At 39.3% G+C, this 24,162-nt stretch overlaps 2 protein-coding genes across 4 annotated transcripts; one reads left to right on the plus strand and one right to left on the minus strand.

The window, feature by feature from the left end:
* The first annotated feature begins 615 nt into the window (after positions 1 to 615).
* Positions 616 to 13,360, plus strand: pstpip1b (proline-serine-threonine phosphatase interacting protein 1b). 3 transcript variants are annotated; one of them, XM_071910494.2, is made up of 15 exons: positions 616 to 724; positions 1,420 to 1,520; positions 2,187 to 2,261; positions 3,355 to 3,389; positions 3,502 to 3,608; positions 3,970 to 4,032; positions 4,903 to 5,001; positions 6,274 to 6,319; positions 6,700 to 6,779; positions 7,368 to 7,466; positions 9,123 to 9,219; positions 9,677 to 9,770; positions 10,780 to 10,877; positions 11,632 to 11,747; positions 12,285 to 13,360. In XM_071910494.2, exons 1-15 carry the CDS (start codon positions 692 to 694, stop codon positions 12,414 to 12,416), a joined length of 1,275 nt encoding a protein of 424 aa, XP_071766595.2. In that variant the 5' UTR covers positions 616 to 691; the 3' UTR covers positions 12,417 to 13,360. The 3 variants fall into 3 exon arrangements, with proteins under 3 accessions (XP_071766595.2, XP_071766596.2, XP_078139271.1); XM_071910495.2 differs by lacking the exon at positions 4,903 to 5,001; XM_078283145.1 differs by lacking the exon at positions 12,285 to 13,360 and having other exon boundaries at positions 10,780 to 10,881; positions 11,632 to 11,735.
* A 66-nt stretch (positions 13,361 to 13,426) lies between these two features.
* On the minus strand, positions 13,427 to 21,246 carry tspan3b (tetraspanin 3b). Its single transcript, XM_071910498.2, has 7 exons — positions 21,130 to 21,246; positions 19,746 to 19,937; positions 19,516 to 19,590; positions 17,747 to 17,848; positions 16,546 to 16,698; positions 16,220 to 16,303; positions 13,427 to 14,745 (listed from the first exon to the last, which is right to left on the minus strand). The coding sequence occupies exons 1-7, from the start codon at positions 21,190 to 21,192 to the stop codon at positions 14,653 to 14,655; spliced, it is 762 nt and encodes a 253-aa protein (XP_071766599.1). The 5' UTR covers positions 21,193 to 21,246; the 3' UTR covers positions 13,427 to 14,652.
* Positions 21,247 to 24,162: the final 2,916 nt, after the last annotated feature.

A 24,162-nucleotide genomic window follows, 5' to 3' on the forward strand; every position in this document is an offset into this window, starting at 1 on the left:
GTTCACATTCATATAAATGATAATTAATTAGGTCTACATTTACAGTTGCAGCATGGGACTAAACAGAGTCTGTACTTGTTCTTACAGCCTTTGCCACAAGATGGTAGACTTGCTGCAGTGGTTTTCCTCTGAGTAACGTGACAAGTATGACTGACAAGTATGTCAAAAATAGTTCTGTTCATGATTGTAAGTTACTAAAATATAAACATGTGATAGCGTTGGACAAGTGTATACAGGTGTCTTGATCATGTATACACTCTCTGTAACATACAGAGTTGACCTACAGTCCCTAGATCATATCAGACACACACAGGCATACTGTGTACATTATCTTAGCATACAGAAACAAATGCTCTCCTCATGTAGCAAATGAATCCTTTCAGGCCACTTTTAGACAAGATTTTCAGTCTTATCCACCATTCAAATGATAATCAAAGAGGTATGCTATCTCCCACGTGGGCTGCGCTGATTGTGGTCAGTGACATCATGGGTTAGAAGTTCTTCCTCATTGAAAATGAGTCACGTTAACATTTGGTCCACTCACTGTTTTAAACACAGCTCACTTGGCAAGTGGTCCTGTGACCTTCTCTAACTTTACTTGGGTTGTTAGTAAGTGATAATTTTTGGGCAAAGTCGCGTGGGCAGTGCCAAGGAAACCAAATGTGTTAAGTTCGAGGAAGTAACAAATGAGATGACACCCTTGTTTTTCAAAGATGCTTTTTGGGTAAGTATTTTTGTGGTCTCATGCTGTGTTCGATTTGTCCTTGTCAAAAACTGAAAAGTCGATATATCGCAATTATTTAATTATTTATCTGAAGTTTTGATGTTAGATTTACATTATCGTATGCTAAATAAATATACACTACAATGTAATTTATTAATCATACTAGATTATCTGAAGTACTTACACAGCAAATACAAATTGCACGTTTCTAGACTGTCATTGTCAGTGACTGATACATAATGACACGACACAAAAGAGTATAGTGCCAGCATGATTCAAAAAAAGCATTTTAGAATAGGTTACACTAAAGAGATCCAATTTGAAATGTTTTGAGATGAGATATGTCTATGTTCTCTTCATTAGTGTGGGTGATTTTAAATAATTGAACTGGGAAAGTATTGGTGAGTTGTACTGTTGCCATAATCCATACAACTTGTCTTTAGTCTATACGCACCCTCCCTCAATGCTAAGCCATTTTAATGTTGGAGTGGCAGTGTTTACATTTAAGGCAACAACTGATAATCTGTCAGCTGCACACATAAGAGAGAACAGATTAAAAGGGATTTGGGTATGTTGCCATGTCACTTCCCAACAGTTTTGCTAAGTGCAAGTTCTGCATTTTCACCATGTTGTAATAATTGTTGTGCAATGTTGTTGGTTACAATATTTCTCCACGGTATGTCCCCTCATTACAGGGGACTGAGTTCACTTGTCATGCTGGGCACGACACTCTGATACAAAGGCTATGTGATGGCAGACGGATGTGCAAAGATGTGGAGGAGCTTTTAAAGATGAGGTAGTGGCCAGATGTGAAACTGGTTTTGAATCTGTATTTCCCACAAGTGAAACCAACACTGACCATTGAGCTAAAGGAGATTTTGGCGACTCTTTAAATCACAGACACCTAATTTCTGTGATTATTGTGTAATTAATAGTAACAAAGTGCATTATAGTGAATATAAATCTAACAAAACATATAGCAAATTACTTTCAAGGTAAATCTCAAGAAGTAACCAAATACAACAAAATGTTGACCAGGCCAAAGACAGATATTTTAGCAGCAACAAAACTAGTTACATTTTATTACCGCCTAGTTACACTGTGATTACAGAAAAAGACAGCTGCAAAGTGGCTTTCTCTTGTTAAATGATGCTGTTCATGCTTAAAAACCAAGGTAGGTTTTCTACATTTAACAGAGCAAGGCCACCAGAACTGGCATAAATGTCCTCTGCATGTTGAAGAGGATGGCATCTCTCTTGTCGACAAAATCCTATCATGCATAATGTATCCTTGTTTACAATACATTTGAGGAAATAAATGTGAAGGGAATTTACATGTTGTCACTTTTCAAATTCAGACTAATTGCCTCCATCATTCATAATGTCCTACAGTTTGAGGAAATGAAACTGAAATGCTAAATTCTGAGCTTAAGAGTCATCTGTCTGTCCATCATGATGCACAGGGCTCTGGCAGAGGAGAGGTATGGGAAGGAACTGGTGACTATCGCTCATAAAGCCGGGGGACACACAGAGATCAGGTAAACACGTTGCTTCATATACAAAGAAAAATGACTGTTGTTTAGTCCACTGGCTATGATGGCATTATGTTTGTGCCTCATTTGAATGTCATAGATACAGTACATAATAATGAAATATTGGTCGACAACGCAAGAGTTATATTCTAGTTTGGGAAAAAAGGGCATGTGAAAACAGCTGTGGGACAGACATGTATCCATAATGTCAAAAGAATATGTGAAGATATGTTCTGGATACTGTTTGAACCTGACCATGTGTAATATTAAGGCAATGAGTCACGTTTGAGTGAATCAATGTGCCAGTGAGTCACATTAGTTTTTAGAGGAAACACGCATTTCTATGTGTGTGTGTGTGTGTGTGTGTGTGTGTGTGAGTGTGTGTGTGTCTGTCCACTACTTCAATGACCCCCTCAAGATAGGTCATTATCTGATGCAGTTTCCTGTTGGCACACACAGTCTTTGTGCCATGCCAGTTCTGTGTATTTAGAAAGCTCACTACACTCTAGCATATGGTTCTACAGAGGCTCTTTGCCATAGGGGAATCCCTTAGTGATGCCATATTAAAGCTTTTTGAGCTTTTGAGTGAGGTTTTGTTAAGGGTGATAAGGTGCAGTATCAATAAATTACTAAAAAGGTTCTATATGACAGCAATAAAAAATCCCCTATGATTCTACCTATATAGCGTTAACAATAGATTCATTGAGAGCCAGGAACGTCACCTGGATGGAAGCGAGTTTGAATCTCTGTGCCGTCTACGAAAATCTGAGTGGGGAAAGTGAATGAGTTTTATTGTTTTATTATTCTTTTTATTTATTTATCTTGTGTTGTGTGTTTTTTATTGCTACTTTTTCTGTGAAGCACATTGAGCTGCTTGTGCATGAAATAGCATGTGCTATATAAATAAAGTCTGACTAAAGGCTGTGCTGAAAAGAGCATGCATGCTAAGCAAAAAGTGAAAAAATTGTATATCTGCTTTTTGGTACTGTGTGTTTTGTTTTTAGTGTGCAAAGTAATTTGGATTGTTTGTGCCCTGCACACAAACTATATAGATGAACTCTGAATTATCTCTGATCTTAACTGTGCAATATCTTCTCAGCACCTTGAGAACATCCTTCAATCAATTAAAAACACGTAAGTTCAATAGTCAATTGTCGGCTGCACTAATTGTCTTTGGACTCTACCTATTGGTCTTGTCTGTCTAAAGTGCAACATCAATAACGTTGCTGTATGTTTTTGGCCACAGAAATCGAGAGCATTGGAAACTTTCACATTCAGCTGTCTGGTATGTTGAAAGACGAGGTGAAAAAGATTGAGATGTTCCGAGAACGGCAGAAGGAGCAGAGGAAAAAGGTACTGGTGAATGAAAACATTTGTACTGATAACTAACTAAGCAGTAACTTCTTCTACCCACATTTTGAGGGTCCCTGGTGGTGTTCATGTCCAAGAAAATATTTTGCCACCGTTACTGTGGAATCTGCTTGAACAAAGGACGCAGTGAAAAAAACATAACAGTAGATTGAACTTATTTCATCAGAATGGAAAATTAATTCTCATTCTTTTTCAAAGGTTTCTACGATATCTTAGGAACACTTAGGAAAAGTTGCTGCTGACATATTAGCCCACCATGGATATCAATAGAATATATTGTACATTTAAATATTATAAACAAGCTTAGATTCTATCGATTTCAACTATGCTGTTTCTCCTACAGTTTGAGGGGATCATGGAGAAGGTTCAGAAGGGAAAGCTGTCTTTGTTCAAGAAGACCATGGAGGTAGGAAAACAGCTACATGTGCTGTCATTTAAATTACCAGTGTTTTGAATTCATCCCAGAAAAAATATACTACCTATTGTCTCCTAATGAGGACAATGTTTCGAGAGATTAGCTTTTTCTTTTTTCAATTGAAACTGACTTTTATTCCTCCTTAACCTAACATAGATAAAGGTGCTAAATGAGAGGTGTTAGTGAACACACCACCTACCCTCACTTACATACATACACACACACACACACACACACACACACACACACACACACACACACATATAATAGAGACATGCTGTAGCAGACAGGAAGAGAAGAGGAAACTGCTTGACAGAAAATATGCCTACTCACAAAGACATGTCACACATTTGTCTCACACTGACTCACATGCCTCTCTTTATATCTAGCTATCTCTCACCGAGACTCTCTGTCTCTCCTTCACTGACAGTGACAATGCATCCTGTGTTATTTTAACATTGCTTTTTTTAACAGTGGACAAACATGCAGCCGCAAGCACACACACACTCACACACACACACACTCACATGTGAGTGCATGCATGCGTTCACCTAGATTATTACTGGTGTAGAGGAATTCAATAGCATACATGTGGTTTACGAATTATGTGAGTGGTGAAGTGACACGGTATTTAGATGAAAACATAAACGCATCAAAAAAACTACAATTTATTTAAAAACACACAAAAAAACATACTGTATGATTTCTTTTTTTCTATGGGATTTATTCTCTGCAGAAGTAACATATTAACATATTATTATATTATCTAACATAGTAACATATATTTGTATGTTCTATGTAAATTCTCCTTGCCTTTTGTGAAGCTGTGTAGCTCTCACTTTCCGTTGGTCTTTCACCCAGTCTAAGAAGACCTATGTACAGAGATGCAGGGAGGCGGACGAGGCGGAGCAGGTGGCTGAGAAGACCACTACTACACCTGCACCCAAACACTCAGACAAGGTACATAATAAATAAATATTAAATAATAAATAGGGGCACTACCACACTGTAATACGGGTGTCAGACCAGGGTTTCCCCTGCCATTTAACTAGGAGTCAGTCACCTGAACAAGAGTAACTGCCACCAAGCTTAGAGGCATTTTTTTGTATGGTTTCAAACGCAGACCTTTTAGTTTGTCATAAATTTTACAATCACAACACTGGGAGCTGACATCTACAGATTTCTCTATGGCGTAAAGACTTCAGACTTGGTGGGGATGTAGCCTACACTAGTCTATAATATACAGCAACTGTGCAGTCTGTTGATGAAATACAAGATTCCAGTACATAGCATGGAAACATTAGTAGTGGGACTTTCCACTTCTGTGCTTTAACAGCTAGCAAAGAAGAACTGAACTTTGTTCATATGTTATTATCACTTTCAGTGCACATTCAAACCCAGCAATTCCCAGAATGGAGATGATTATATTTGAACCTTTGTATATTCAAGAAAGGTACAAAAGCAACTTGAGATATTAAAAGCCTTCATAAGCACCTTCATTTTTTTAAATACAGATTGTTTTGTTTTTTTTCCTCCTTTTTTTCTTTATTGATATTTTTCTATATTTTAAAATAGTTTGGACTGCCAGTTTCAGTTTAGTTTAGGGTGTGGTCTGTTGCACAGGAAACAAGATTTATTAGTGTTTAATGTCCATGGTCAAAGCCTCTCATCTTAAGGAGAACTGAACTGTTAGGGGTGTGTTCAAGGAGAGCCAGGACCCAGATGCAGAATCGAACAAAAACAGTTTATTTCCGAAAGTTAACAAAAACTCACTAGAAAACTGGGACTAGAGTATCTACAAGTGATACGCTGAGGAAACACTACGACAGGAGATCTTCACGAGAGCGAGGAGGCATGAGACACGAGCATGTCCGGGAATCATCTGGCACTGGGGAGAATTTGGAGCAGGCTTAAGAAGCCGGGCTGATTGCGGGATGAGAGACAGGTGTGCCTTGTGAGCCTCACTCCCGTGGAGATTGGCCCCGCCCCTCTGCATGTACCTGCTGAGGGAGAGGGAGCCAGGAGAACAGGGAAGGGAGACCACGCCCACACACAAACAAAGCACGGACAGGGAGAGAGACCGACAGGGGAGCACTAGGAACACAAGGAAGGGGAAACACAAGGAAAACACAAGGGCCAGGCAGGGACCATGACATGAACTGCTCTTCTTCCTGAACAGAGCCTGTCTCATTGGTCATGTGTGTCACTTCCCCGCTACTTCTTGTTTCCCAGGTACATCACAGGGCCAAGCAATGCAGACAGGCTGCCAAGGAAGCAGGTCTGAGCCACGTGTCACCACACACACATATATATATAATTTCTGTATTTAAGCTTCATAAATGAGTCATTTCCAGTATTCCAGTATTGTGAGCATTTCTCATTACAACTATTAGTCAACAAATATTGGTGATCTGAGTTAAGATAATACTTAAAGTGTATGCTGCACTGTACATTTCTATGTTTTTATGTTACAAACATTATTATTTTGTTTATGTTATGATAGTTTATGTCGTAACGTAAGAGGTGGCACAGAGCTTATCTCATTACAAGTACTTAGCCCCATTAAGAATATTAGACATTCTGTATATGAGGACCCATTCTGCAATGCATTTGTAAGTATAGCTGTACTATCTAAAATCATATTATATTCTTTTACAGAGAAGCTGTACTTTTCCAACACTGTTCAGCTAGAAAGTGTTCGCCAGGACTGGGAAGACACCCACAAAAGCACGTGTGAGGTAAAGTCGACCTTAACTTGATGTCACATAGCACTTCTCTCTCTGACGCAGCCTCCACCCAGAACAAGAACCTGTAACCACACAGTTACACACCACATCCCCTTTATCTGAGTAGTATGACTCCTTTCAGCAGCCACCTTCCCACTGCTGATCCTTAAAGAGAGCCACTGTATCCTGTACTGAGCACACGAAAAAACTAGCAACTGACAATAGAATAATTAAGCCACAATAACAACTCCTCATGCCTATATATATTCAATACTGCACAGTGCACTCATACAAAAGAATGAGGAAGCAATAACAGCACCATACGTTTATAATAAGCTATCGAAGTGCGTTACATTGAGCACGTCAGCCATGTCCAGTACTTACATGTCGGCTGATTCTGTCAGTGCATACTACTGCAGCATGACAAGTGGCAGGGTGAAGGAAGAGAAAGAGAGAGAGAAAATAATCCTTTCTCTTCAAACATCAAGTTACTGAGGCTGACATCCACTTGGAAATGGTATAATAGCAACCACTGGCGTGTGTGTGTGTGTGTGTGTGTGTGTGTGTGTGTGTGTGTGTGTGCGCGCGCATGTTTTTCAGGTGTTCCAACAAATGGAGGGAGACCGCATCAGCATCCTGAGGTGCGCTCTGTGGGACCACTGCAATCACTTCTCCATGCAGTGTGTCAGAGACGACGAGGTGAGCTCACCTTGCCTGGATATAAATGGTTTTAAATGGATTCCTCAGCATTAATGCATAGACCAGTGTTGTAGTCGAGTCACCAAAACCCAAAGTCCAGCTCAAGTCCCAAGTCCTCAGTGTCTGAATCCGAGTCTAGGTCCGAGTCACCAAGGCCAAGTCTGAGTTGAGTCTCAAGTGCTCAGTACTTGAGTCCGAATCCAAGTAACCAGTTTGAGTTCAAGTAATCCATGCTAAAACAGTCTTTTCCTTGATTATCCTTTTACATATTTTACATTTGGCAGTCCTTTTTGCACCAGTTAATGTAAGCAAAGCTCACAATATGTGGTGGAGCCACTAGAGACTAGCGATAACTAGTGATGTTGTCCCTCCCAGGCACTGTGTGCTCACCAATATGTTAAATCATCCTATCAGTGGTTGTGTTGTACATGTAGGCCTATAATTGTTATAGTACGGTTTTGGGGGAATTTGGCTATTTTTCCTACTTACCCAGAGTCAGACGAACTCTGGATTCCTTTTTTATGTCTCAGGGTGCAGTTTGACAGAATGAGAATGGTTAGCTGAGCTCATTTGCTGGATGTCTACAGAACCAAGTAGCAGCTCCTCTCAAAAGTAGGAAAATACACTTTTTTTTTTTACACTTTCTCCAAAGATGAATGGCTGGTCTAACAAAGCTATACATTATAATTGACATACTTACAAAGTCGTTAATTCAACTAGTAATAAAGAAACAGGAATATATCAACTTCCTATCAACTTTCTCATTCTCGACCAGACTTCTTTCAGGGTACGTTCAAGACAAGTGGGAACTAGGAAACTCCTATTCCCGAATAGGAAAAATCCATTTGAATGGCCCTCCAACTCGTAATTCCTAGTTGGAGACTTGGCATTCTTCTCTGAGCTCAGGTTCCCACCAATATAATACAGGACTGGGGAGACACCCACAAAGCACGTGTGAGGTACAGTGAATCTAAACTTGATGTCACATAGCACTTCTCTCTCTGACACAGCCTCCACCCAGAACAAGAACCTGTAACCACACAGTTACACACCACATCCCCTTTATCTGAGTAGTATGACACCTCTCAGCAGCCACCTTCCCACTGCTGATCCTTAAAGAGAGCCACTGTATCCTGTACTGAGCACACGAAAAAACTAGCAACTAACAATAGAATTATTGAGCTACAATAACAACTTATCATGCCATCATATCAATACTACCCGGTATCGAGTACTACAGACCTAACTGATCTTGGACTTGACTTGGGCTGAATTTCTCACTTGAATGCTCAGGTTTACGACAGGCTCGAGTTCAAGAATGCTGTTGCTGTGCTGTTAGTAGCAATTTGTCATCAAAAATGTATTAGCAACTTTGGGATTTGGTTAGGTTTGGACTTACTGAAAGCTGCGCCTTGGGCTTGGTTTGGGTTTGGTTTCAGGCTGGGCTGAATCATTTAGGTTTCAGGTCTGAGGTCAGCCTGGGTTAAAAAGAGCAGACACTACAACACAATCGTCCATTTGGTAGATAATTGAATCCACGTTTTAGTATTTTTTGCTCATTCAATGTTAATGTTAGCACCCTGCTCAACCTATTGAGCTACGCAGGAATATTATCCAGTTTTGGTTTTAAATGGATTGCCTGCTATTTTTTATCAGTTGTACGAGGAGGTGAGAAAGATTCTGGAAAAGTGTGACATCACCGCAGACAACAACAGTTTCATAGAGATGAAAACCACAGGTTCGAGTCCACCAGGTAAGCCATCGCTCTATGGGGAAGGCTAGCCATTTTTCATAGTGATAACATTTCTGCCTACTTAATATTCAAATGGGTCTTTGACCTCAGAGTAACCTACAAACTGCAGAACCTGACATTACCAGAGAACTGCATTAGAGAACTATATTTTGCTTTCCTGCTTCATTAGGCTGTTACTAATGACTAATAAGGACTCAGCTGAACATCAGAAAAAATATCAACATCAACAACAAAAATTGTGTTCTGAGAATGAAGTCAGAATTCCAGAATTCTGAGATTAACCTCAGAACTCAAATAAATGTTTCAGGTGGCCCTAATCCTCTTCCGCAGTCCTGCATATTTGGTGACTTTGGGTTAGAATTTTGCATAAAATCAAACCTTTCTCTTTCAGTGGACCCACAGAAAGCAAAACTTCTCCTCGCTTCTCAAATGAGCAACTTCTCTTTCGTTCTCACAGAGCCCGTGGTGTTTGAGAGCTTCTATCAGACGGAGCCGTCCGGGGACAGCAATGGCAGCGCTCGCTTCTCAGGGGGAGGAGGCATCATGAAGAGGTATGAGACCGCAGACTGCACACTCCACCACCTGGGAAGGAGGAATCAGGAGGAGACAACATTGCTACAACCTGTCAGGGTTAGGGACACAACACATGAGCAGGACAAGGTTGTTGTGGCAGCAGCAGTGACAATACAGTCTCCTCCTGCATCATCTTGTCCTAACACAATATGGAGGAGTGGAAAGTATCCTCACAGGGGGCGTGAGGGACAACACAGACGGGTGGAACTTGATTTTGAGTGGTCATCAAGTGGGTTTATTAGCTGCCGTCTTCACATCACTTCTATTAGAGCCCATTTAAATTCAGGAGTCAGGACAATTTTGCACAGGGGAAAGAGATAACAAACACACTTCTCTGTTCTCTTTTGTGGTGCAAAGTGTCTAACCCCACAGTTTAGAGTGAAAGATTCTTGCACAGACATTACCTCTATATCTTTATAATACACCCATGATTGTGACAAATTTCCTTACATAAATAATCATCAGTCAGCACTCTAAATACACTCTAAACACTCATTTAAGGCATTTAGCCTCTGCTGATTAGTACCAGCCATTGGCTTGGGCTAGTAAATTTTCCTTGCTCAAGTGTGAATTTTCAACAATCTGATTCATCTTTTTCATTCTAAGTGGGCAAAATATTGGGCAAATATTGTACCTTCATTTCCTGCTCCCTGTAACAATACTGACCAATCCTCCTTTCTTCGCTCTAGACCTCAACAAAACAGAAGCTAGCATTCAGCATCCATCCATACTAGTTCATACAGTGTAACATAACAACTTAAGGACAGGCCAACATGAACATGTCATCACTTGTATCACATGTATTAACCAAATTCACGAGAATCAAATTGGATAGGAGTGTTTTTTCCTTGCTCTGCTTTCAAAAAACAGTTAAGTCAGCCAACTGCAAGACTGTTCTGTATGCCTGTCTATTGATCAGAAACTCCTAGTAGGACATTTTATTGTAATACCTAACCTAAATATCTCACCTGGCCATGGATCACACAGGTTCTCCAGCCTCCTACAAGGAAGCCATGGGGGTTCAAAGGTCAACATCAATGACAGTCCTCCACACTCACAATCAGCAGTGACATCTAGTGGCCAATGTAGGTACCTACCTTCATATGTATTTTATCGTCATCTCACACTTGGCTTAATGTATATTTGAATATGGTTTCAAATATTTGAACTTCTTGACATGTGCTTGATTCATTTTACTGGAATTGTAAACAGCCACACAAGTAGACATGCGCCATACAAGATGAATCCATATTCATCTTGAAGTGCTCCGTATGTGTTGAAGTAATCAGAACATATTACACTGCTATTTTTTTTTTTTTATCATATCAGTTAATCATTATATTATGATTCATATAGGCTATATGATTCATATATCGAGATGAATCATATGGAGTATAGGAACACATGGGCATATTGGTGTGTGGATTGAGCCTTGAAATTTTGCTCAAATGTAGAGAAAATTAAAGTGAAACATTATTTTTTTCCTTGATCATATTCAACCTAATATGCTCATGCTTGCAAAAAACCTTTTCTGCATGTTTTCTGCATGATTCTGTGTGCCTTAGATTTTGTGTGGCACAGGTTGGGAATCACTATACAGTAACTGTACGAATGAAGTAATAGCATTCATTATATCATATTGGTATCATTGCATAGTATCTAAATATGTCATACTGTAACCACATTCAATATTGTGTCTACATACTGTTGTGCACTGTAATGTTTTATCTCTAATGCCTTACCTCTTATCCCTGGCAAAGTTACAGATTATAGTTCTATGATATCCAATAAGGCGTACATATTACGCTCTAAATGTCTTACTGTGATCACTGGCTCTAGCTGAGAATGCAGATGGAGTGTATGCGTCGATACCTGGTGACCAGCCAGCAGTCTCAGTGGCCGCTGTTTCAGCTGATCAAGATAACTACAAGGTGCTTTATGACTACCTTGCACAGGTGAATACTATAAGTACTTCATTCAGTCACAGCTATTTAACCACATGTTACTAAGATTTGACCATTACATTCACCTGGACAAGAAGAAGATCAGATATTGGTCACACAAGGCCAAAATCAGAGATATTTATTTTTTCATTCCTGTGTGAATCCAGTCCACTCTACACTCCCGATGGCCCAATTTGGTAATTTATTTTTTACTATGGCTGCCTGTCATTTCCATCCCATCTCCATCTCTGTCAATACCTGCTTGGATAAAAAAAAAGGGTTTCATTGGAGGGTCTCATCTCAACATATTGTACCTGTAGTTTCATCAAACTATTGCGGAATTACAGCAAATGAACTTTTCAGTTGTTACTCTGCAAACAAGACATTTTAGTAAAAAATTACCAAGATTTTTGTCAAGTAATTTTGTAAATTTTGCATGGAAGTTCAATGAAAATGCAGTCCTAGAAAATTTTATAACTGAAGACCTTAAGAATTCATATGCAGAGAGTTCATGAGTTTAAAAGGTGTCTTTGTTCCCTGGCTGGTCAGGAGCAGGACGAGCTGTCTGTGACCAGAGGGGACGTGGTGCAGGTGCTGGAACAAGGACATGATGGCTGGTGGACCGTAGAGAGGAACGGGCAGGCTGGACTGGTGCCAGGAAACTACCTAGCTAGAGTCTGAACACACACACACACACACACACACACACACACACACACACACATACAGTATATTCACACACAAAAACACAGGCACATGCATACACTCAAGGATGCACAGATGCAGGCAAGCATGCATCCACACATGTATGCAGGCATACATTGAAGTTTGCAAAGACTCTGGCATGTACATACACACACATCACCACCCCTACAGATTCACACACACTTACAAACAGGCTTGTCAAGCTTCCTCATTAAATGTTCTTTGCAACCCCAGTTGATGTCTAAAACTTGAAATGATCTGAACCAGCAAGAAATTTTGCTTCATTGTGAGCAGGACGGCAGAACACACACCTTTTCCAAACTACTGCCATATTGAGTTGAATATTGTTTAGGTTATTTGAGCAATTTGCTAAAGTTGCAAAACATCTTCACTTCACATCTTTTTAGGAGTATCTAGATTTTATTTTAAGGCTTTCCAGTAATAGATTTCTGTATTTATCCGTGGGATTGTACGGTATCTTCCATGGGAAATTAGTCACAGCATGGCATCACAGTGTAACCCTGCTACCTCTTTTTGCAGGGGTGAGATTCTCACAGCCTTCAAAGACATTAGAATGGCTTTACCATAGTGATTCTCAAAAAACCTGTCAGCTATCTCATGTATACCACGAAAACTCAATCTGTTGCCTGAATAGGTGTTCCCTTTCTGTACTTTCTATTTACTCTGTGCTTCATATAGTGGCTACATCAAGATGATACAATGGAGGAAACTGCTTTCACAACTACATCAAAGTATCAACTGATAGTGGAACTGTTAGTTTCAACAGTCAAAACCCCTGCAATAAAAAACAAGACAACACATGCATAGTTTTTTATATGATTGATAAAATATATGTATCAGTTAGTAGTAACCTATCATGTGGGCAAAGTGCTTACTTTAATATAAAACCATGGGATTAAATGCTGAATGCTGAACACTCAAGTTGAAATGTAGAAGTTTATTTCAGTCTCTTGTATGTTCCCCAATCTATATACACAATTTTGTTTCACACTTTTTGTTGCGCTAGCTGAATATCTAAGGGTCAACTTAACATCTCAAAAATATTAAAACAGTACACAATGCCACAAAAAAGGTACAAAATAAGAGTGAGTCATAATCCTTCATAGCAGGTTTACAACTAACAATCAAGTGGTTGAACCACTTACCATACAGTAGAAGGTTCTTTAAGTGGAAACATGTCTGTATCTACACACAAGGGTCATTAGGTAATACTGATAATACTCCTACCAATAGCACTTCTATGTAGGAATGGAGACTAACAACAGGTTGACTGATTCACAATTTAGTTGTAGTATGTATTGGCAAAGCCTCGCTAGTGAAGCCTCATTAAGAGAACATCCACAGAATTTACATGTTATTCACATGATCTGAATATTTGTGAACATGAATAACTCTTATCAGTGATGGCTTCAAGGGACAAACATAGAGAAATAGAGAAATTAAAGTCTGGCTTTGTGGACTAATAGAAAATTTGTTAGTTTTTACATCCCAATAAGCTTTACTTCATTATAATGCTAACACAGGGTATCACAGTCAATCTTCAATTCACAATCAAATGAGGAACTCCAGGTTTTGTCTTTTGCATTTTGCATCTGAGGTTAGAGTGTTGCTTCTGTTCTTTCTGTGTATGAGTAAAAGTTTTTCATGTTCACAAAGATTGGTCAAACTGAGTTCGGAATAGTGAATATGTTCTGTTGAGCATAGATTTTCTGTCTAAATAACCATGAAATATCTCCAGAGCTCTGGCCATAGTGCAAACTGGCACACGAGGAAATACATTCCGTACAACGCGCTGAAAAATTTCATACATGAGCTCCAAATTACTCCTTGTGATCCTCAAAGGGACGAAGAAAACAGACTGTTTTTTACGAAGCCACAATAAAAAAATACTTGCGCATCAACATCAATAATGTCAATTAGCCATGTACAACTTTGGCCTTTAGAAGCATTTCAGTGTTTGTAAAAACATTTAAAATAACAATAACTTACAAAGCATGTCAATAAATAACTTACTGGTTTCCCCTTGAAGCCCCCCTCCACCCACCCAAACCCCATCATCAGTGTTCGCTACTTTTATCATGAATTGTGCAAGGTGTGCTTGAGCTTATATAACTACAGCTGAAATCTACTGTGGACAAGTCCGGTGAGGCTCCTTTTATTGGCTGAGTGCTTCGTTGGCTGGCTGCGTCCTTCATGCATAGCTGTTGGTTGTGACCAGCAGCTCGTAAGCCGGGTCATGACTCCTCCTGCACAGGACCACACAGGCACAGAGCATGCCCAACATCTGCAGGTAGACGGGACAGGGATGAAAGCAAAGCTGTTATTTGTGTCATTACCCCACAGCCATCTTGGTTGATGACACAAGGGCGAGGAACACATGGAACATCATCAGAATATCATAAACAGCACATCGCATGGCTCACTTTTCTAATTCAAGTTCATAGATCACTCATGGCGCACAGGCGAACTGTGTGAACGATAATACTGCGTGAAAACGAGACCTGGAGATCGTATAAATAGTGGGAATGTTTCAATTAATTAAGTAACATATTCCATATTTTAAATTTGTATTGAATACTGCAATGGACAGGGTGCATATTGGTCTCCTGGTTTGATATTACTTTTTTGTCAAACCTGTCCCACAGTGTAAAGAATGCCAACATCCACTAGTTTGGATGGAGATGATGTAAATCCACAAAGCCATCATCTTTTCACGCCTATGTACAGTATTCTGTAGTGAGTGTTTGGTGTTAAACAACAGTACTGCATACATTTAATTGACTATTTTGACTGATTTGTACCTACGGTATGGGGAGTATACAAATATCTTGTCCTGTTTTTATCCTGAGCACAGATTCCAAGCAGCTTTGGTTGATATGGCATTACAGCACTGAATATTGAATTGTAAAAGAACTGCTTTAGGGCAGCATTTTTGATTTTAATATATAATGATGTGGCATGCTGTGATTGTCACTACTTTGAGAGCAAGGGATTTCCTGGTCAGCAGCAACCATGTTGTGCTGTTAAAACACAGCAGAAATCCTTTGACACAATCAGGTCAGTGCTGCTCTCAGCTCAAAGCCTAACAGAGACAGTCTCTCTGATGACAGAGATTACTGCAGCTCTAATTATCATGCTCACAGTCCACAGGCTTTGGACTTGATTAAAACTTCTAGTCTTACAATAAGGAGGCAGCAGGAAAACACCAAGAATGTTCCATACTCTGAAGAGCTTCGCTTGGTTATCTTGCTCTTTCCATTCACAGTCTGTTGTGAATGAATTCATTGCAGTTTCGGCTACTCATGCTGGTTTTAGCTTTCCCAATCGATGGTTATTTATTGCTTTCAACTTTTCTCTTTAGCTGAACCAAGCGCACACACACATACTGTATGTAGAGTTTTGTTCCAAAATGAGATATCCATCATTTGAACAACTAATACCTACGCTTACAAAATGATTGATAGCACAAAATTGAAGCATACATTGTAAATCCTGAATTTCCCCAAGGGGATTAATAAAGTGCTATCTTATCTTATCTTATCTTAAAAGATAACTTGCATCCTTGGTTGACAAAATGGTAACACTGTACTGGCTGAATCTTCTGAATATTGAATATTAGAGATATTGAAATTAATTCAAAAAGGGATATACAGTATTTTGGAATAGAACTCTTCATATTTTCCCCCCAGATAATATGCCTTTTGCCTTTTCTGGTAACATTATCTTGCAGGTATTCAGGCTTAATGATTTAAGATTACCTGAATGGATGCAAAGGTTAGTGCAGCCCAAATGACATACATCATGATCTCCTTCAACTTCTTCACAACTAGAGCCTCACAGCCCTATGGTGGAAGAAAGAAAATGAAGAGCATTAAAGATATTCACTGGCATGAAGGAACTGTATATGTAAAAAATACACTAACATCAACAACAATCAAAGATCCTTTCAAAAGTTCAATGATTTGATGAGAGAGAGGAATTTAATTCATTCATCCTTGACTACAAAGTGCACTATAAAACTCATTGCTGTGTTTTAGGTGTTTGGTAGGTGGTATCTCCATAAGCCTAAGTGTGGTGTGTGTACCTCTTGGTAGAGATCTGCTGGTCGGGTGAGAGTGCCGGTACAGTTGCTGATGCTGGGCTGACAGCAGCTGACTGGGACACTGTTGTTCTTGGATTCTTTAAACCAGCGGGTGTTCCTCCAGTCAGAGTAGTTGTGAATGCCGCAGCAGTGAAGCTGAGAGGAGAACAGATAGAGACGGTGACTGAACATCCTTAGAATAGAATCTGGGTTTAAGAATACAATCTGAAATGTATTTGATCATCTAACATATGGGTGTAATCACACATGTTCCTAAGAAGATTGACTTAGAGATACTTTCATAATCCACTATAACTCTATAAATCTGTTTTATTCCAGTCATTTAACAAATTTTATAAATCGTGAACTTGGAATTATAAAGTTTTATCTGGGTGGACTGTCTATCTTTTGTACTTTCTATCTTTTTTTAAATATTTAACCCCAAAATGTTCTTTAAAATAACACCACACAAGCATGAAGTAACATTCAAAGATCATGAATATGTGGATAACTCAATTTTGCTAAAAAAAAAAAAAGAAAAAAAAGAAAGAAAAAGAAAAAAAGTCAGACAGAACCTTATAATTCCAAGCACATGAAATGTGAAAAAAAACTTTAACAGCTTCACTGTAAGTGTAAAACTCATGATTGGCTGGCAAATATGGTGAGTCTTTCTATCAAAAGCTCAGACAATAAATTCCAGAGTGGAAATAAAATGTCTTCAATCCAGTAAATTGTGTTTAAACAAAACCTGAAGAGGCAGGACGGTGCCGAAACATGGGGTGACATATTGCTATCATGGATTGGGAATTAAAGGTAGGTTCTTATTAATGTAGTGCTGTCAAATCAGAGGTGATGATGCACTTGTTTTAGGAAAAAAAATGCATCTCTCTATTTCAAACAGTTGCTCCAATAATCTGCTTTAGGTATCATTTGGAAGTTTTCAAATTTGACACAAAATCCTTGAATTATTTTCCAGTGGACAAGTTAACCATTAAAAGTAGCAGTGAGGAGAAATAATGAAAATGGCTGATTCAAAAATGCTTGCATGGGTTACGTAGAACATGACTGATGTTGAATATCATAATTCATATTGACTGCTCTATTTCGTAAAATGAAAAACTGTGGGAAAGTACCTTTAAAATAGATTTAAGTTCCAGCTGACAAAAGGAAAAGGTTTGACACAAAGCACTTGTTTTGTTCTCACCTGCCTCTGCACATAGTCAATAGCACGGCTAGGAGCATCGGTGTTGGTGCCACTGTATTCATTGTAAACCTTCTGGATGGAGTGATTCACCTCATCTTCTACCTGAAGGAAATATGCAGTTGGCTTTACTGTCTCTGTACAATAACTCCAATTTTCAGTTATGTCTTAGGATATTATCCCATTTTCACTAGGAAGATAGGTATTATCATCCTTTTAAAATAGCTACAATGATAATGTACAATATAGGCACTTAGCCAACACTCTTATCCTGAGGGACTTTCAATAAGCGTAAACAGCTGAATAAATCAACATTCATTAATCATAGTGATGGAAGTCGCCTAACAATAACAGCATGCAACAACACATTGCTAACATATTTTTTTAAATCTATATTGTCTATGGCTATGACTTCATCCTCTACCTGAAACAATTATATAGACACACAAAATACAACAGCACACAAAACAATATCAATATTCAATAGTTGCAAAATTGATATGTTGGCAACCATGTCAACTTTTTGAGTCCGGGACTGAAATTTTGGTAACGCTTTCCTAGAAAGGAACTGTTTTCCAATTTCTTAGGACGTTTTCTGGAAAGAACCATGACAGTAGCTGCGTTTACATGGAGCCTTTTAATCCACTAATAATCAGAATAGTAGCCCAATCAGAATAAAAATGCCTCATGTAACCATCTCAGTCAGAATAAACCGCCCCATTCTAAATGAAATTTCATTCCATGGATAAAATTTTGTCATGTAAACGCTCATTCTGATGACTTTCTTTGGTTGGAATATCTGTACTCTTTCTCCACACACTCATCCATTTGACACAAGTGACGTCCATGATGTTTACTTTTTCTCCTGGAGAATGTGAATCATTGCGGGTGCAAAACAAATGTCTGTTACGTGTTACGACACTTTTGGAGTCATATGTTGTGATAAAACTGTTGCTTCATCAGAGAGAACAGCAGTAAAGCAATAATGGTGCCAAGTGGCCGACGCAGGTTCATCTTTTAAAAACGTAAGCCCATGCTAGAGAGCTGGATTTGGTATTTTGCGCATGTCAGAAACTTTTATTCTGATTACATACTGTGGAGCATGTAAACACACAACATGCAATCCTTTCATTTAGCGCTCATGTAAACACTTGTGGGGGAATTTTCAATCTGAATGATTTCATTCAGAATGAACAAAATATTTCATGTCTCATGTAGCCGCAGCTATTATGTACTAATTATAGGGAAAATAGAGGAAGAGTTCAATGGTGGAGTTAGTAAGTACCTGGTAATTTCTTTTGGAGTTTCAAAAAAAGAACCATATATACCACAGAATACCAAAAAAAACTTAAATAGATTATAGGTTTGCAGTTCTGTCCAGGAAACTCTTTTAGAAATTTATAGTGTCTTATCAACGTCACCAAACTGGCCACTTCCACTTTCTATGTAACTACTACATAATTTCATGGTGCTTTCTTGGAAACTTCTAAAGAAATAACCAGGTGCTTATCAACTCCACCATCGAACTCTTCCTCCATTTTCCCTATAATTAGTACATAATGTAATGTTTTTTTTCCAAGGAAACTTCCTAAGAAATGAACAGTTCCTTTCTAGAAAATGACAAGTAAATTGGAGACTTGGAAAATAGCGTTACTCAAATTTTAGAAATGCGGTCTTGGACCCACTCTATTCTTGTTAGGCAAGGACACACCGGGGTCTGACCATCTGACAGTTTAAGAAACACTAGTGTAGGCCATTGAGAAAATGTTTACCTTTGCCCTGTATATGTAGCCAAGCACCACCACCACACACTCTGTTACAAATACCAGCAGGAGAATGGCAGCAAACTGAAATGATAAGACAAATTGTTCAGAAACCCATTAGTGAGGCTAGTGAGAAGCAAAAAGGATTCATTGAAATTTCTCTTTGTGACAGACATCTTGCATCCCTCCTAAGCATTCAGGTTATTTAAAGGGTGCAAGTGAAAGCAACTCATACTCACAGTTGCTAGACCACAGGAGCTTTCACGTATGGTGGCACAGCAGCCAATCAAGCCGATGATGAAGAGAAGAGTCCCGACAGCTATTATTATAACAGCAGGGATCAAGGTGTACACATCTTCGAAGAAGTGGTCATAGTCGTCATATGTGATAAACACATAGGCTCCGATGTAGCATAAAATTCCTGCTGCAGCCTACAGAGGCAGAGGCACAGAGAGATATATCACAGACAACTGCCTTGATCTAAATTGCCACCAGTTTAATTACTGAATTGAATAGTTGTTAAATGGCCTTTGATTATACTGTTGTTGCTGTAACTGTTGATATTCATATATTATTGTTTATGTACTGAAAACTATTTGTTAGGCTAATGTTTGCAATGTTACTGCAAGTGAAGCACTGTGTTGCTTGCTGGCAACATAGGTCTCTTTCCTGTCATGCCAATAAAGCATTTGAATTGGAATTTGAGGGAGAGACAGAAGTCAGGGAAAGAGAGAGAGAGAGAGAGAGAGAGAGAGAGAGAGAGAGAGAGAGAGAGAGAGAGAGAGAGAGAGAGAGAGGCAGACAGGGGCAGAGACAGAGAAGCAGATACAGAGAGAGACAGAGAGAATGATGAAAGTGCAAGAGCTAGAGAAAACATGGTGATGGCCACATACACTAGAATAAAAAAAATCTATGGCCGATCATATCTTCGTATATATATATATATATATATATATATAATTGATTATCATATCATATTTTAAAATATCTAAAGCTCTGGCTGTAGGAAAAATGTATAGACTCAAAGACAGATTCAATAGATTCAAAGTCAGATTCCGTCAGTTTACAGCAGAGCCTTCTCTGCACTTGGAGCTACCTTGACAGTGAGAAAAGACTAAACCAGTGTAAACTGGGCCAGTTACCACTGCTTTGTTCAGGATGACGACAAGGACTTTACCGTCACCTCGCCTCGTTCTGCACAAGGTCTTGCTTAAACTGGGCCACTCTGAACTCAGTTTGCCCTTTGTATCCTTTTTCCATTGATAAACTAGCTGGTTACAGCACCTGGCAGCTGCTGGCTGGACAACAATACCAGCCGTCTGTGGGACAAGCTGGCATAACGTCATACAACTTGTGGGTGGCTGCTACCGACCCATCTTAGCTAGCTACCGTTCACATTATTCTCCGCTGGTCTATTCGTTAAATTGTGCACAGCAATCTTTCTAACTGCAAATGCGACGCTATTGCCATCACGGATATGGTTTGTAAAGCAGCTCGTCTGTCATTAAACTGCAGAGTGCAGAGCATCTCTGTGGCGCAGTTGCTAGCTTGCTAATGTCATCCATCCATGGCCTCATTGGGATGCAATAGGCTGCATTGTTCAAACAACCTCCATTTGCTTACCCAAAATATGAGATTAAGAAAAACCAAGACGGTTTTGGATGAAGTAATCCCACACTGCCCCATGGTCGCGTAAGGACTGAAATAAAAACTGTATAAAAAATATTGATGCACCTGCACCTTCCCTGTTATGATAATAAAATGGCTTCGTTGGTCCTGCCCCACTGCCCCATTCTTCTTGGGTTCGACCAATCATATCGCCGCAAAGACAAGGCAAAAGTCACGTGCTCCGATGATATCATCATTCAAAAAGTCTGATGATGGATAATGAAACATTGGGACCTGTAACAATGTAATTTATACATTATTTGTTACATTCTGTAACAATGTAAACGTGTAAATTATAGGCTACGTTTAGATTACAGTGTGGACATGCTTGACGTTCCTGGTGCTTCACTATTATTATATGCTAATGCACAATGATAATTGTAACCCCATCACACATTTTATTACACAGCTGATTACACAATTTTCTATAAAATTACAAATGAATATTGTTGCTTTTCAAGCTGTAAGATGTCATTTAGTTTTAGTTGAGAATGGCAAAATACATTGCATTGAATTCAGTGGAATGGTATGTGTAAGAAGTTATAAGAAGAATGCGATGCATTGTAAGAGGGAGAATATCACATACATCATACAACACAGAATGTACTTAAAACTGCAATTTAAGGGCAGGAGGAAGAAGTAAGGAGGTAACTGAATTAAAGGAAAGCAGCAAGCCCAGACAGGATCGCTGTGCGTCATCACTGTGCTGCTGAATTGACCCCTGTGTTCACCAACATCTTCAACACCTCCCTCCACCAATGTACAGTCCCACTGTACTTTAAAGAAGTCACCATCATCCCTGTACCAAAGTCCACCATGCCTCCCCCTTCACTGACCCCACTCACCCTGCTCACCACCTTTTCCAGCTACTGTCCGCTGGAAGATGCTGCAGATCACTGCCCACCCAAACATTCCACCTCAAAAACAGCTTTTTCCCCACTGTAATACTAACTAGTTATGTCCTGTACTCACCGCACCTTGTCTGTTAATGTGTTCTGTGTGGTATAACCTACTCATCGTGTGTATAACGTGATGTGTATTGTGTGCTGTGTCCAGTAGGCTTTGTGTGTTGATGCTGGAACTAAGCTGAATGCCATACTGTAACCAAATTCCACCATCCTTGGCTGTGTGTCATTAAATGCATGCAGTGCTGTTGCCATTGGTTGGTTCCAGTCAGGTAACTCTGTGTTGCTTGGAATAAGTGAGATGATGCCTCTCTTTGTAAACCGTTTTTGGTACGTCATTTGGTACGTCATTTTGGTACTGACGTCTCAGTGCAGGGAGTATGTACTCTGAAGATCGACAGTACACTGGTTCGGCTGTGATCTCTGTGATCTTTGTGACTTAGGCTGACGGTGTACTGCTCATATGTTGATGCTTAATGGCTCCCCTGTTATTTTTCCAGATACCCTGGTGCCAATTCGTTTCAGTTTTGTACAGACAGGGCCCACCCCCGGCACTGAACACAGGATGTGTAAGCACAGTCTCACAAAAAGTGTCAGCATTGATAAAGATGGCCTCAAAATGTGGTAAATGTGTTTATGCCAGAGGGTGGCAGTGTATCATTGCTATCTTCACACTGGCCTTGAAATCTGTGAAAGAGAAAAGGCAGATGTGAAAGCTATAAGCAGCTGGTAATAATAGTTCACAGCTATATGGTAATCCATGCGTTGGCTAAATAGATTGTTCACTCATTCACTGAGAGGCATAAATAAATAATAACAATTACGTTGCACCAACACTGTCCCTTGGCAAAAATGTCTTGAGACACGTATGCAATAGCATGCTCCCTATGTGAGTGAATGTAACATCACCACTTTCTTTACTTCAAATAAACCAATTAGAACTATGTATCTCCTTTAAGGGGAAGATGGATAACTAAACCCAAAATTAGTACCTGTGGGGTCCTCGATCAATAATGACTTGGACTCTTGCTCTAAGCGTTAACTTTATTGAGTTAAAATCTGCCACATTTGTCTCTGTCAGCTTTTGGTGTTACAACCAAACAAGAATGGCACTTACAAGCATAAAGTTAATGCTGTTGATAAGAACACCCATCCACACTCTGGTTTATTTAGCACGCTTATTCAAAACCTAGAACTGTTTGCCACAATTTAATATGTTAGTCAAAAAGGACAAGAAAATAAGCAAAAAAACAGACAGATAGAAAGACAGACAGGTAAACAGCAGGTACAGGTAGCATAGGCAAGGTCATTTGGGACATAGTCACGGTTTACTAGTGTAGCTAAAACCACAAAAAGATCACCAGTCATTCTTACATAAATGTAGATATGGTTGCCTGAGTAAGGTATCACAAGCTGAATTCATTTGAATGGTAATATGAGTCATTGTCGACCGTCACTGAAGGTTTCAAAATTTAAATCTCCCAACATTACATGTCACATCCATTTACTGCCAATGTTTTACCTGCTGAAAAGTAATGGAGTGGGGGGGGGGGGGGGGGGGGGGGGGGGATATGCCATATTGGCCTTCCCTATCCCAAGAAGTCCATCTTGGTCCAGGTGGGAGGGTCCCACCAAATCTCATTCAATAAATAATTTTGTGTTCACTCATTCTCCCTGATTGAACTAGCTCTAAGCTTCCGTGGAAACAAATATTGAATGATATGAATCCTGTTGCTGTTCATCAAACCGTTAACAGAAAGATAGTTTACTGATCTCCAAGGGGAAAACAGGTTGTCACACAGCAGTAGTTTAAACAGACCATAATGTGGATGAAATTCCAGCAATGAAAAAATGCCAGATGGCTAATCATAGTCTATCCAATATCAAAATTACAATCATCAGAGTTAAAAGCCCATGTAACCTCTACAAGATGAGGAAATTCATGAGCTGGCCAATGTCTATAATTTCTGCTGTTTGATTGTTTACACCATCATCAGGGTGAAAAGAGTGCATTGGGGCATTTCACCCATAATAAATTTGGAATTAATTTAGCCGCAGCCTTTGGTGTAATTGATTCCCCGGG

Source organism: Centroberyx gerrardi, chromosome 1 (genome assembly GCF_048128805.1).
Source record: "Centroberyx gerrardi isolate f3 chromosome 1, fCenGer3.hap1.cur.20231027, whole genome shotgun sequence".
Taxonomy (NCBI): domain Eukaryota; kingdom Metazoa; phylum Chordata; class Actinopteri; order Beryciformes; family Berycidae; genus Centroberyx; species Centroberyx gerrardi.

Excerpts from the sequence above, each read along its gene's own strand:
- pstpip1b (XM_071910494.2), top strand. The coding sequence starts at position 692 with ATGACACCCTTGTTTTTCAAAGATGCTTTTTGG. Across the intron at positions 5,002-6,273 it reads CACCCAAACACTCAGACAAG|GTACATCACAGGGCCAAGCA; the intron begins GTACATAATAAA and ends CTTGTTTCCCAG. Across the intron at positions 11,748-12,284 it reads TTTATGACTACCTTGCACAG|GAGCAGGACGAGCTGTCTGT; the intron begins GTGAATACTATA and ends CTGGCTGGTCAG.
- tspan3b (XM_071910498.2), bottom strand. The coding sequence starts at position 21,192 with ATGGGGCAGTGTGGGATTACTTCATCCAAAACCGTCTTGGTTTTTCTT. Across the intron at positions 19,938-21,129 it reads TTCTTAATCTCATATTTTGG|GCTGCAGCAGGAATTTTATG; the intron begins GTAAGCAAATGG and ends CTGCCTCTGTAG. Across the intron at positions 16,699-17,746 it reads TTGACTATGTGCAGAGGCAG|CTTCACTGCTGCGGCATTCA; the intron begins GTGAGAACAAAA and ends TTCTCCTCTCAG.